General features: G+C 45.7%; 1 protein-coding gene across 5 annotated transcripts in view; it reads left to right on the top strand.

Moving 5' to 3' along the window:
* Med15 (mediator complex subunit 15) overlaps nucleotides 1-13,422 on the top strand; it is a 62,634-nt gene that overhangs the window by 24,179 nt on the left and 25,033 nt on the right. For all 5 annotated transcript variants that reach the window (XM_041678166.1, XM_041678164.1, XM_041678163.1 and 2 more), the window contains 3 exons: nucleotides 7,235-7,286; nucleotides 9,424-9,453; nucleotides 11,525-11,737. In XM_041678166.1, the coding sequence (XP_041534100.1) occupies nucleotides 7,235-7,286; nucleotides 9,424-9,453; nucleotides 11,525-11,737 (295 nt within the window). The remainder of the gene's footprint in view (nucleotides 1-7,234; nucleotides 7,287-9,423; nucleotides 9,454-11,524; nucleotides 11,738-13,422) is intronic.

The raw sequence follows: 13,422 nt of genomic DNA, 5'->3' as shown, positions 1-13,422 counted from the left end.
CTGGGATTAAAGGTGTGTACCACCACACCCAGAAATGTCTGTATTTTTTAATGACTTGACCTCTTTTTACCTACTATTCCCCATGGAGGTAGGTCTGTGTTTATTATTGGAGTGAGAACCTTCCTACCCAAGGCACCTTGGCAGCCCAGGTTCCCTTGTACTCCTGGAGCATTGAAGAGAATGGGTAGGGGGAGGAATTGGAAAGTCAAGAGTCATGGATCATGGAGGAAGGGAATGATCTTTCCTTGAAATCCTGGTACAGGAGACAGCACCCTCTGCGGGTTTCTGTAGGCTCTGTGCTCATATGCACCACCCTTCACATACATATAATTAAAAATCAAATCAGAGATGGGATAGCTTCTTTGGGGACTTGAATAACAATAGGAGGCAAAGGTGGAGGTAATTTTTTTTAATATTTATTTATTTATTATGTATACAATGTTCTGTCTGTGTGTATGTCTGCAGGCCAGAAGAGGGCACCAGACCTCATTACAGATGGTTGTGAGCCACCATGTGGTTACTGGGAATTGAACTCAGGACCTTTGGAAGAGCAGGCAATGCTCTTAACCACTGAGCCATCTCTCCAGCCCTGGAGGTCATTTTTTTAAACAGATCTTGCCTCAATTATATTTGTAAAAACAGCATATGGTTCTGACCATCTGCAAATAGTGCATAGGTGTGTCACACCAGTCCATCTGTCTTCATGTTGGCAGACAGAAACCTTTTCTATGGGACTTCACAGGGGCCTGGGCACCTGTGGGAGCCTGAGCTGGTGCTGAGGCCTCTGCCTTGGTTTGAACCTTGGGCTATGGTTCACAAAGTCTATGACCCTTGGCCATGTAGCTTCTACTCTGCTTCCCAGACTTGGGTGAGCAGTGACAGCAGGACGGCTGAGTTTGCGGCTGGCATCTTAGGCTTCACCAGGGCCCTGACAGCCTCTGCACTTGACTCGTCTGCACTGTGTGCCTGCGTCATCTTCAGGGCTTTCTTCTGTGCTTCTAGACAAAGTTCATGCTCCTCAGGTACTGGTGGCCCACCCTCTTAAGAGATTCCTATCTTTGTGACCAGGGTTTCTTGATGCCATTTTTGTGCTGTTTTTGGGATTGATTGTGTGTGATGTGTGTGGTTCCTGGAATGGCCTGCGGCTCCCAAAGTGGCTGGGACTAGAAGAGAAACTAGGTGAAGGTAATTTTAAAAGGGAGGGTAATTTTAGAATTAATAATTTTGAAGTTTATTCATTAGGTTCTTTATAGTATGTACTGGTAGCTTAAGTTGAAGAGAATAAAAGTGGGCATGGTGGTGCAGACCTTTAATCCCAGAACTTGGGGTAGAAGTAGACCATTTCTTTGAGTTGAAGCCAGCCTGGTCTACTAAGTGCTTTCCAGGCAAGCCCCACTCCAGTGCTACATAAAACGTTTTTGGTTTTGGTTTGGTTTGGTTTTTGAGACAGTGTTTCTCTCTGTGTAGCTCTCTGGCTGTCCAGGAACTCCCTCTGTAGACCAGGCTGCCCTCGAACTCAGAGATCCGCCTGCCTCTGCTTTCTGAGTGCTGTGACTAAAAGTGTGCATCGCCACTGCCTAGCCAACTTTTTTTTTTTTTTTAAAGATACTAGCTAAGCTTTCTAAGCCCTCATTCCTTAAAGGGCTAGTTCATACCCCTCCCCCCCCCTCAGTATCATTCTAGTTTGGTTATTTTATCTATGAGAAAGGTCTTTTATGGGAAATCAATTTTTTCTTTTTAGTTATCTGCTCTTTTCTTCTTGAGACTGTTCATATTTGACACATAATTTCATAGACACAGCCAATCCATTTTCATCTAACCCCAGCCCACAAGTTACACATAGAGAAGACAATTTCAGCATCCTAGCCTTCGAAAGAAGTGAGGTGGGAACAAAGCACAAGAGGGAGGCACTTAGGTTAATATTTGTAGAAGCCTGAGAAGAGACTTATTTATTTACTTATTTTAATCGGGGTGGGGTCTCTGTTCTTCCTGCTGCCAAGGAGCGAAGTCCAAAATGTCTGTTTTTAATTAGGACAGCAGTAATGGTGACAGTGTTTTACATGCTCCTGTAGTTTAATTAGGACAGCAGTAATTGGTGACAGTGTCTTACATGCTCCTGTAGTTTAATTAGGACAGCAGTAATGGTGACAGTGTCTTACATGCTCCTGTAGTTTCGTAGGAATTAGTGCAGTCACATACGGATCTCATTTGTTAGTTACGTCTGTAGTTAGGTTTCATAGTGTTGTAGAGCTGACAGCAAACAGTTCCGGATTCCAAGTCATACTCATCAAATATGAAAAGCCTGTGCATTTTCCTTGTTCTGTGTCAGGGGCGCTTATTGAGCAGTCTAAGCAAGTATATAGTATATACTATAGTCCAGTTGTTCCTTCTGCCCAATATTCCTTGGCTGCTGTGACCAACTCTAAAGAGGATATTTCCCTAAGAAATGACTTCACGTCCTCGTGGAGAGTCACTTCTGTCAACCCCATCCCCAGCTACCTGGCCGGCCCAGTGTCCTAGCCTTACCTTCTGAGCGCTGGGATCACAGGCTTGTGTCACTGCACTCTGTCTGTGCAGTGCTGGTGATTAAAGCCCAGGCGTGTGTAAAGGCCTGCACTGTCCTATCAAGTGGGCCACATCCCTAGCCACAGGCAACAGCTTTTTAGCTGTAACTCCAAATACAAAGCATCAGAGGAAAGCAGGCAATTCTGCTCCATCAAAGCACACCTTTGAGGCTGCTGAGATGACTCAGCAGCAAAGGCACTTGCTGCCAAGCCTGATGATCCTCTGTTCTTTCTCTGCCACCCACATAGAAGAGAACCAGCTTCTGCAAGTTGTTTTCTGTCCTCTACTTGCATGTTCATAGCATGTCTACCACATGCATATATAGTTAATTAAAATATAAACTTATTGTGCACTATAGGACTTACCAAGAGAGTGAAAAACCACCCTTGGCATTACATATATTGCCAGAAAATCACTTGAGCATAACATAGAAGACTCCCATCTAAAAATAAAGCAGACAAGACAAGAAGCAATGTTTACTAAATGTAGAGAAATCAGAGCCCTTACATTGCTGGGGGAATGTAAATCGTGTCCTGCTGTAAAGAGCAATATAGTGACTGCTTGAAGAACAAAGGCACGGCACGCTCCATCTATATTTTCATAGGTATTATTTAACATAAATGAAAACATCCAGATAAAAACTTGTGCCAGTATGTCCATATTATCATTCATAAAAGCCAGAAGTGGAGAGGGGCTGGAGAGATGGCTCAGTGGTCATGAGCACTGACTGCTCTTCCAGAGGATCCAGGTTCAATTCCCAGCAGCCATGTGCTGGCCTACAACAGTGGTAACTCCAGCTCTAGAGCTTCCAGTGCCCATTTCTGGCCCCTTTGGTCACTGCATGCACGTGATGCACAGACACACAGGAGGCAAAACTCCCATACACAGACTAAAGTCATAACTTCTCTCAAAGCCCAAAGTAGAGACAGTTCAGATGCCTGTTAACTGGTGGGTAGAAAAACAGAATTTGTCCAGATGTAGCAGTACTGTTTGGCCATGTAAAGTATGAACTGTTCATGCGACTACAAAGTGAGTCTTAATAATATGGCAGACATTCTGTATACAAAGTTGAACAGTCACAAAGAACTGCATTTTGTATGCATTTTGCTAAGGTATTCATAATTGGCAAACTGATGATGAATTACTAGTGTCCTGTGGCTGGTGTAATAAATGGTTGCAGATGTAGAAACTTTGGTCTCTGAGTCCCATGCCTCTCTCTCTTGGGGCTTTCCTTTCTCTTGAAGGGTAACACATGTTTGTAGTTGGCTAGTTTTGTTTCTGCCTGCCTTTCTCCCCCCCCCCCCCTCCCGCCTTTTTGGACAGGGTCTCACTTTTAGCTCAGACTTGTCTTGAACTCACTATCCTGCCCTGCCTCATGGTTTGTGTCTTTTGTGACCAGAACTATGAAACAGCATGTTTTTGAGATAATGAATAAAGCTCCACCATTTCATTTCCTTCTGATGTTTTCAGTTGAGGTGAACTGAGATTAACCTTACAGAGTTGTTTAAAAACAAATTTCATCTGGAACCATGCATGTTATGTATGAATGAATATCTTGACTTCTTATATCGTTGGCAGATAGTCTCCATAGTGACCAAGTATGGTCATTGTTAAATTTAAGATTCTTTTGCAGCTTTCCTTGTGTCCATATTCTTCCATGAGAACTGATGTAGTTTTGAGGTTTTGTTTCTTTTTTTTTCCTTCTCTATCAGAAAATGACCACTTTAAATATCCTTTTTTCCTATAGTATTCTGCCAACAACTTGATACTCATTTGTTTTTGTTGAGTTTTGAATTTTTCTTTTGATTTCTTTCATTTTCTCGGTTGTGAAAGCTTGACACACTTTCTGAGTGCATACCCAGTAGCACGGGATGTTTGTACAGGGCTGTTTCCTGCCTGGTTCCTGATATTTGATACTTTCTGTGATTAGTCTAACCTTTGGCATTTCTTCTGCAGACTTAAGTGACTGTATTCAGACTCCTTGGGTCTTTTACAAAAGGTAGCATGCGGTGCAGAGTAGTGGGTAATATTGGTATTTCCCTTCTCGTTTCTTGTGGGAGCCCATTCTAGGCTGCTGCTGTTTCTTCTTTTGGCAGGACTAATGAGTATTTGAAAGCCTGTGAGGCTGACACCCACACTTTCCTGTCATGTGTGTGTGTCATGCATGAGCTCAGGCCTCACACATGCTCTGCTGCCAAGCTATGTCCCCGGCTGCTCCTGAGCCTTCTCATCATTTCTCTGTAAGCTAGCCAGTGACAGTCATCTTTGTATCAATCAGTGGGCAAGAATACTAAGGGCATTAATACATGTAAAGTCTTTATACCTGGGCCTGGTACTAGTTATGGGGTTGTTGTTTACAGTCTCATAAACTGCCTTGGATGCAGCCTGGACACATGAAATTGTGATGATGAACAGGGCAGAGGGAGAGAGAGAGAGCAGTTATCTGGCCCTCAGCCTCGTTTCTCAGTCATCCTGGATGTTTTAGAGGACTTTGGAGACGAAAGGCTGGGGATACACACACCTGTGGGAAGGTCAGTTCAGCCACCAGTACCCACCACCGAAGGTGAACAGCTAAGGAACAAAAGGCAACCAAGCCTTGGGGTCAAGGGTGCAATGACAGTAGCTGAAGTCTCCTGTGGAAAGTCTCCTCGGCAGTTCCCCACAACATGTTCCTAGATAACCAGCCTTTGGGAGATATATAGAATATTCTCTGTCCCCATCCCACTGTCCTGGTCTATAGAGCTGAATTGGACCTTGATGACTGTCATACTGTAAACCAGGAGTGGTGCTGGTCATCTCAACACAAGTCTGAACACCTGGCCCCAGGCACTGGATCTTTTGTCCCAGACTGTGTGTGGAAAAGACTTTGGGGACATACTCCTGTGCTTGGTCTGCTGTGTCTTAGGTCTCAGTAAACATAGGCCATTCCTTCTGGAATCTGCTTCTTCCAGTCATGTCTTTCATGGTAGTAGAAAAAAAACTTGCTAAACTATTTTAAAGACCATAGGAGAAAACAGTTCAGGTTTTTAAAAGAAATTCACATACGGTTCTCTTCCACTGGACCTTGGCCATCTCATTTCCATTCCTGGTTCTTTGACTTCTAACATCCCTGGTCCCCACTCACCACATGACTATACTTTAGATAACAGACGGTTAACTGTGGGGCTTTCGTTCGCCCTTGGCAGATTGTCTTTCAGTCAGAAATTGACGGGGCATTGGAAAGGGCTGTGTTGACAGAACCTTTAATTTCCCTCTTCCAGCTGTGCATTCTTTCCTCTGTCTGACCCCGCCCTGTGATGACAGGTTTCCCTAGCTTCCCCTTCATCTTACTCTATACTGATTCCTTTAGTGGGGAAACAATGCTAAATGGAGCCTGGAAATTCATGAGAGACAATAGCTGTTCAGCCCATGTTTATCTTCTGTCTTTTGTTACCTTGTCAGTTCCAGGATAACTTTGGAAAACAACTCATGCAAACAGCAGATACTAAGGCCTTTGCTCTGTAGATGGAGGCTACATGTTTGTTTCCCAGCAACCAAGACCCGAATAATCACACAGAAATTATATTAATTACAACACTGCTTGGCCAGCAGCTTAGGAACCTTTCTAGCTAGCTCTTAATATCTTAAATCAACCCATTCTATTAATCTGTATATCACCACTGATAAGGGTCCTGCGTCTCCTCCTCTGGCAGCTACATGGCGTCTCCCTGACTCCACCTGCTCTCTCTCTATATATCTCTCTTCCAGCCTGGATATATTCTTCTCTGCCATAGGCCAAATAAGCTTCTTTACTAACCACTGCTAGTAAAATATATTTGTAGCATACAGAGGGAATCCCACATCATTTCTCTTCTGAATTGCCATGCTAGCAGAATGGGCATTTCAGTGGAGGAAGGGATGGGTGGCATGGGATTTTAACCCAGGTATCTCTGTTCTATACCTCAGTGTAGACTCCTAGTAGTTATTTCCCTAGAAAACCCAGGAGTGCCTTAGATACACACAAGACAGTCAGTGGAAGGCAAGCCCCACTGGGTGTTTCAGAAACAGGACAGCAAAGAAGAAAGACCTGTGCAGGCAGTAGCCTTCAGCCATCATATTTGAGAGGGGCTTTGCTCTTTCTCTCATTTGTTCAACTATCAGAAGAGCATCCTCAGTCATCCTGGAAGGGCTTTGGAGAAGAAGGAAGGACCATATCTTTATTTTGAAATACTCATGCAGATTTATGTATAAATACCTGTCTCACCAGCAGGGGAAAGGTCACCACAGTGTTGTTACAAAAAGCAAAAGTACTAATTTACGGATAGTGCAAACCTTGTGACCTTGGGCCAAGTCCTGGGACACCACACAGACTCACAGTGATTGCCCTGTGATAAGAAGGGACTTTCCGAGGGCTTCCTAGCCGAGTGTTCTCTTCATTGGGTGGAAGCTTTCTATGTCCTTACTTTGGACGTATCTCTGAGGGGAAGTCGTTGACGGCCTCCCTATGAGAGATGGATTCCAGAGGAAGCCAAGTGGGATGAGAGGCTGTGGCCATCTCAGGCAGTCCAGGAGGTCAAGACTTGTAGGAAGAAGCTCAGCTGGGTGACTGGGCCACCGAGGGGTGGCAAGGGTGAATCCCGTGCCTTTGTTTCTCCATGGGGATTAAAGTACTTCTTGTTTTTACTTTTAGGATGAATACCTTTCCCTTGTGGCCCGGCTCATTATCCATTTCAGAGATATTCGTAAGTAAGAGTTCATATTTTGGGGTAATTGTGGTTCTTTGAGGGGCCTGTTTTGTGACTGTGTAGTAGGAATTCTCAGGTAGGCCTTAGCACTTGAATTAGAACATTGCATTTTTCTGGGAAGCTCCTCATTGCTTCTGGACTCTCCACCCTCCTAGGTCTCAGCCTCAAACATGTGGATTTTGACTTGGAAATGTTAATCTCAAAGTGATATAAAGTGGGCTGCTGTTCTCACTCCTTTTTCTGACTTCTGCATTTGTCTCTGGGTAGTTCTTAAGTGAGCAGCTTACTTTATAAGGGGATTTTATCCCAGAAAAGTTGATTTTGCTAACCCTAGGGAGGCCTGAACTGTGTTTCTGAGACTGAAGTTTTTGAAGTCAGTTCCCAAAGTCCTTGCTCCCTCTCCTTGCTGTGCTGAGGGTCCCCTTAACTCAACTCTTATCCCCTATATTGTTGTGGTGTTAGCCTGGTGAGCAGCTCCCCAACTTTTTGGATGTGAGTTGTCATAACCTCCAGGGGCAAGATTCTTGGCACATTTGTGTTAGGCAGAGGCATACCAAGTGCTCCTGGATGGCCGCAGCCTGTGACGGGCACCAGGCTAGTAAACACTGAGTTCCAGCTGACAGTTGTATAAGCTCTAGACAAGCTTGTCTTGATGGGCCCATCCAAACCTCCCACCCCACTTGGGTTGGGGACAAAATGTAGGTTGTAGTGACAGTCGCAGCTTTTAGCGTCAGGTCACTGAGAGCAAGGGAGGACATTGTGAATTCCAATGCTCAGTGATAATAACTTCATACTGACTTTTTCTCCCTCAAGACAGGGTTTCTCTGTGTAACCCTGGCTGTCCTGAAACTCACTCTATAGACCAGGCTGGCCTTGAACTTAGAGATGTGTCTGCCTTCTGAGTGCTGGGGTTAAAAGTGTGTCCTTCCATGCCCAACTACTCCACACTAACTTTTAAAAAAAGATTATTAAATTTTGTGTGTTTTTGTATGTGTGAGTGTGTGTGTGTGTGTGTGAGTGTGTGTGTCTCTGTGTGTGGCTATGCATATGTGAGTGCAGGTGCCCATGGAGCCCAGAGGCATTAGGTCCCCTGGAGCTCGAGTTACAGACAGTTGTGAGCTGCTAGATGTGGGTATTAGGAACCAAACTCCGGTCCTCTGCCAGAGTAGTGCATTCTTGGCCTTGGCCTTTAATCCCTGTACTTGGGAGGCAAAGGCAGGCAGTTCTCTGTGAGTTCAAGGCCAGCCTGGTCTACAGAGTGAGTTCCAGGACAGCTAGACCTACATAGAGAAACCCTGTCTCAAAAACCAGTATATATTTGCCTGTGTTAGAATGGAATAAAACTAGCCAGCACAACCATTGAACTATCTCTCCAGCCCAATTCCACACTAAGTTTTTTACCAGAATGACCAGCAAGGTAGACTTTCCCGATCTTACTTTCTTTGGGGTATTGGGTGGAACTGTGGGAAAAGAGAAAGACTGGAGAGCAGGCAGCTGTGTATCCTGGCCTGGATTTCCATGCCCAGCTCTTTAGGATGATGGCCTGGGATGTACACAGCCCACATGCTCACATGGAGGGACTAAGCAGGAAGTTCTGGACCACCAATGGTTAGGGCACTTCTTTCATAGGGGCTGGGTGTGGCAGACAAGATTCCCAGCCGTGAGCAGTGTCAGGTAGACTTGGTTTCTTCACCGAGAAAATGGAGATGCTCAAATTCTCAGCACTGTTCTTTTAGCCCCAACATGGGTTCCTGTTACTCCTATTGTGATTCAACTTCTGAGCCAAGACTTTGGACATGGAAGAAAGTAAAGGCCCAGAGTCTCTCAGCTTATGGTGTGCTAGCCTTGGGGGTAGTTCATTGAGCTAGACCCCCAAGTTTCTTTGCCCCCTCGATGCCCAGACTCTCTTTGTGTGCAGCATTACTGAAGGTAGTCATCTCCTCCCTAGTTACTAGAATACCAGCAGCTCCTTGGAATTGAGGCTCCAGGTTCTATTGGCCTTGTTTCTATGCATGGTCAGTTCAGTTTTAGCAAATGACCCTGGTCAGACACCTGCAGAACTGACCTATCCTGGGAAATGTGTGTTTATGCAAAACTGTTTACATTGGGGTTTTGTGTTTGTGTTTCTCTGTAGATAACAAGAAATCACAAGCTTCTGTCAGTGGTAAGTTCTCCTTTCAAAGTTCAGTTTTCCCAGCCTCCAGTTTTGGATGGCAGGGATAAGAGGGTGCATGTATTGTGTGTGGGTCAACTGCTTACTGGACTGGAACATTGAAAAGATCTCGGGTGGAGTGGCCACTGACTAGAGCTGTGTCCCAGCCTCTTCTCCACCCTTTGCTTTCTTGTACACTGAAGTTACCCCAATGCTTTTCCATCTTGTTTTGTTTAGCAGAAAGATCATAAAAACTTAGAAGGCTTTGATACATTACCTAGAAGAACCATTGTATTGTGGTATATTAGTGTAATAACCCATAGTAATATGTCACAGTTATATAATAGCTGTGGAAATTCACTTCCTCTGTTTCTTTCTCTTTCGGGTGTGGGGGCATGTTTTTGAGACAGGTTCTCTGTTTGTAGCTGTGGCTGTCCTGGAACTATATGTAGATCAGGCTGGCCCCAAATTCACAGAGATCTGCCAGCCTCTGCCTCCTGGGGTGTTGAGGCAAAAGATATACACCACCACACCCCCAACTGTATTCACTTTTTTGTTGTTGTTTTGTCTTTTTTATTTAATTTATTTACATTTTATGTATGAGTGTTCTGCATATACACGTGCATGCCAGAAGAATGCATCAGATCCTATTATAATTGGTTGTGAGCCACCATGTGGTTGCTGGGAATTGAACTCAGGACCTCTGGAAGAGCATCCAGAGCTCTTAACTGCTGAGCCCCCGTTTTTTATTTTTTAAGACAGGGTTTCCCTGTGTAGACCTGGCTGTCCTGGTACTTGCTCTGTAGACCAGGCTGACCTCGAACTCAGTTTCGCCAGCCTCTGCCTCCCGAGTGCTGGGATCGAAGGCTTGTACCACCAATGCCCAGCATATTCACTTTAAGTTACAAACTTATTTGTGAGTTCAGAAATCTTTTTATTTTAATTTCAAAGTTTATCATCTAAGGGAAATTGTGTCCATTGAATTGAACCCTGGACTTTGTCTTCTGAGCTGTCATCATGGGATTTTCAGATCCACTCTGGCCAGCTGATCTTCAGCCTGTCAGAAAAGGGAATGAGGTTCTGTGGAAGAGTGCTGGTGTAGCGTGTGGAAGGTGTTAAGCTCTGTCTGCAGAACCACCACCACCACTGTTACCAAAGAAGTGTACACTAGCACTGCAGCCTGCCTGTGAGGCTTACCCTAGGCCTGCAGCTGTAAGTGTCTGCTTGAATAGTTCTCTTGCCCACAGCCCAGGGCTGGCCAGCCAAGTACATATGGCTTGGAGAATGCCTGGCCTCTGTAGTGTTGAATCACTGTAGTATAGGCTCATTGGGCACTATCCAATTCTGTGGCCAGATGACCAGCCAGGTGATGCCTGTCTAAAGGCAGTTGTCTCCTGTGAGTTTACACTCCTGTGATGATGACATCTGGCTGCTTGTCCTTGATTGTGGCATTGCTCACTGACTTACTACACCTAGTGTCCTGAGGTTCAGTGAGCATGGTGTTGCCCTTCAGCACTCTGTGGACCTCTCTCATATTCCTTTACTTGTTCTGATATACTGCTCCTGGCCTCAGGTCTGTGTTGGAGTGGTGTTCCATAGAGATTTGGCTGCAAAAACCAGGGCATTGGTATGCCAGCCTACTTGTGCTCGCCCTAGGGAGTGCCTGCCAGTGCCCTTTGCTTCTTTAACCTAGCCACTATGCTCCCTGCCTGCTGGGAAGAAGAGCTTCATACTTTGGTGTCTCTGGAAGTCTGCTGTGGGCTTACCCCATAGAAGGGCTGGACAGCGAAGAAGGGTCTGGTCACTAGTTGGCCTGACGTGAAGCTGTGCACATCACAAGCTCCATTGTAACCCAGCATTAGGACATTGACACAGGCTGGGGTGATACATGGAGTATGTTCCCTGGTCAGTACCCAGAGCCTTCTCCCCTGGGAATCTGGGGGAATTTCAGGCTCCTACTTGTTTGGGAATTTGAATTGGTCAAACACATAGGAGGGAGGGGATCTATGCCCAGAAGCCATTTACCTGTGAGACTGCCCAGTTTGTGTTGCTTTCCTCAGACTGTGTTCTTGTGTCCCCACAGACCCCATGAATGCACTGCAGAGCCTTACTGGTGGACCCACTGCAGGAGCAACTGGAATTGGCATGCCTCCTCGGGGCCCAGGACAGTCCCTAGGTGGGATGGGTGGCCTTGGCGCCATGGGACAGCCAATGTCCCTCTCCGGGCAGCCACCCCCTGGAACCTCTGGGATGGCCCCTCATGGCATGGCTGTGGTATCTACAGCAACTCCACAGAGTGAGTACTGTATTCCTTGGCAGGTGGCACTGCAGGCTGTTCTGTGGTTAAGGTGTTATTGGGAAAAGTGTCAAGGAGTACCAGATAGCTCTGTCCTGGATATTGGGGTACACAGGAAAACACCAACCCTTCTCTGAGCCTAGAAGAGTGAGTAATGCTGGCCCTCCTAGCCGGGGCTGTGAGGAGGGGGAGAGACTTGCGGATTTGGAGGTTTGTGGTATGTTTGGTTGATAGGTTGGGTTTTTGTTTTGGTTTGGTTTTTCTCTTTTCTTTTCTTTTAGCTTTGGAGCCTGTCCTAGAACTCTGTAGACCAGGTTGGCCTCAAACTCACAGAGATTTACCTGCCTCTGCCTCCTGAGTGCTGAGATTAAAGGTGTGTGCCACCACCGCCTGGCTGGTTTGGTTTTTCAAGACAGGGCCCCTCTGTATAGCCCTGGCTGTCTTAGAACGCTGTCTGTAGACTAGGCTGGCCTTGAATTCAAAGATCCACCTGTCTGTGTCTCTCAAGTGGTGGGATTAAAGGTGTGTGCCACCACTGCCTGGCAAGGCTTGTGGGTTTTTTTGTTTGTTTGTTTTGTTTTTGTTTTCTGAAATAGGGTTTCTCTGTAACTTTGGAACTTGTTCTAGAACTTGCTCTGTAGACCATGCTGGCTTCAAACTCACAGAGATCCGCCTGCCTCTGCCTCCCGAGTACTGGGATTAAAGGTGTGCGCCATCACTGCCTGGCTAAAGCTTGTGTTTTATTCTTTTTTTTTTTTTTTTTTTTTTTTTTTTTTTTTTTTTTTTTTTTTTTAAATATTTATTTATTTATTTATTATGTATACAATATTCTGTCTGTGTGTATGCCTGCCGGCCAGAAGAGGGCACCAGACCCCATACAGATGGTTGTGAGCCACCATGTGGTTGCTGGGAATCGAACTCAGGACCTTTGGAAGAGCAGGCAGTGCTCTTAACCTCTGAGCCATCTCTCCAGCCCCCAAGCTTGTGTTTTATTAGTGAAATATAAGAACTGTCGAGATTTGTGGGCACAAATACGTGATACTCTTTGCACCGTGTGCCCCCAGCTGTGCCTTGAGGTTGTGGGTATGGCATCTACCCCTACTTTTATCCCGTGGTCAGTTTTGGCTGTGCTTTGCAGTCATTCATTCTTCCATTGGGATCCCCGCTCTTAAAGGAGGTGTTTGCCCTCCTCACACCTTTCTGTAGGTTGTCCTAGCTACAGTTACCCTGGCTGGGACTAAGGTTGCAGTGTCACTCTGTAGTCTTGGCTGGCCTGGAACTTGCTCAGTACCAGTACCCGCTGCTTCTGCCTCCTGAGTGCTGCTGAGCTTTTAAGCTTGCGTCCTCATTCCTGGCTATTACTTGCTCTTTTACAGTAAGAGATTGCTTTAGAATGCTGGGATTGGAATGCTTTTGTGATTTGTAGTTTGTCTTGTAGTCCACGCCTAAGAATTGGTCTTAGATAAATTATTTTTCAGACATTCAGTGGAGAGGCTATAGTATCTTGTGCATACCGTCTCTCGTGTCTGCTGTTGGCCACACCCTGTTTTCAGCTTCCAGAGGCTGGTCTGCTGGGTGGCTCTAGTTGAAGGCTGAAGGTTCTCCGCTTATACATCCTGCTGTGCTCTCTGCCTTGCCCTTGCCTCCTGGGTTCACCTGAAGTAGGTGCCGGTGGCCTTCTGTTC

This window comes from Microtus oregoni, unplaced genomic scaffold (genome assembly GCF_018167655.1).
Source record: "Microtus oregoni isolate MIOR12 unplaced genomic scaffold, Mior012 000029F_ref0000214, whole genome shotgun sequence".
NCBI lineage: Eukaryota > Metazoa > Chordata > Mammalia > Rodentia > Cricetidae > Microtus > Microtus oregoni.
Note: the sequence above shows the minus strand (reverse complement) of the source record. Positions and strands in the feature narration are given on the sequence as shown.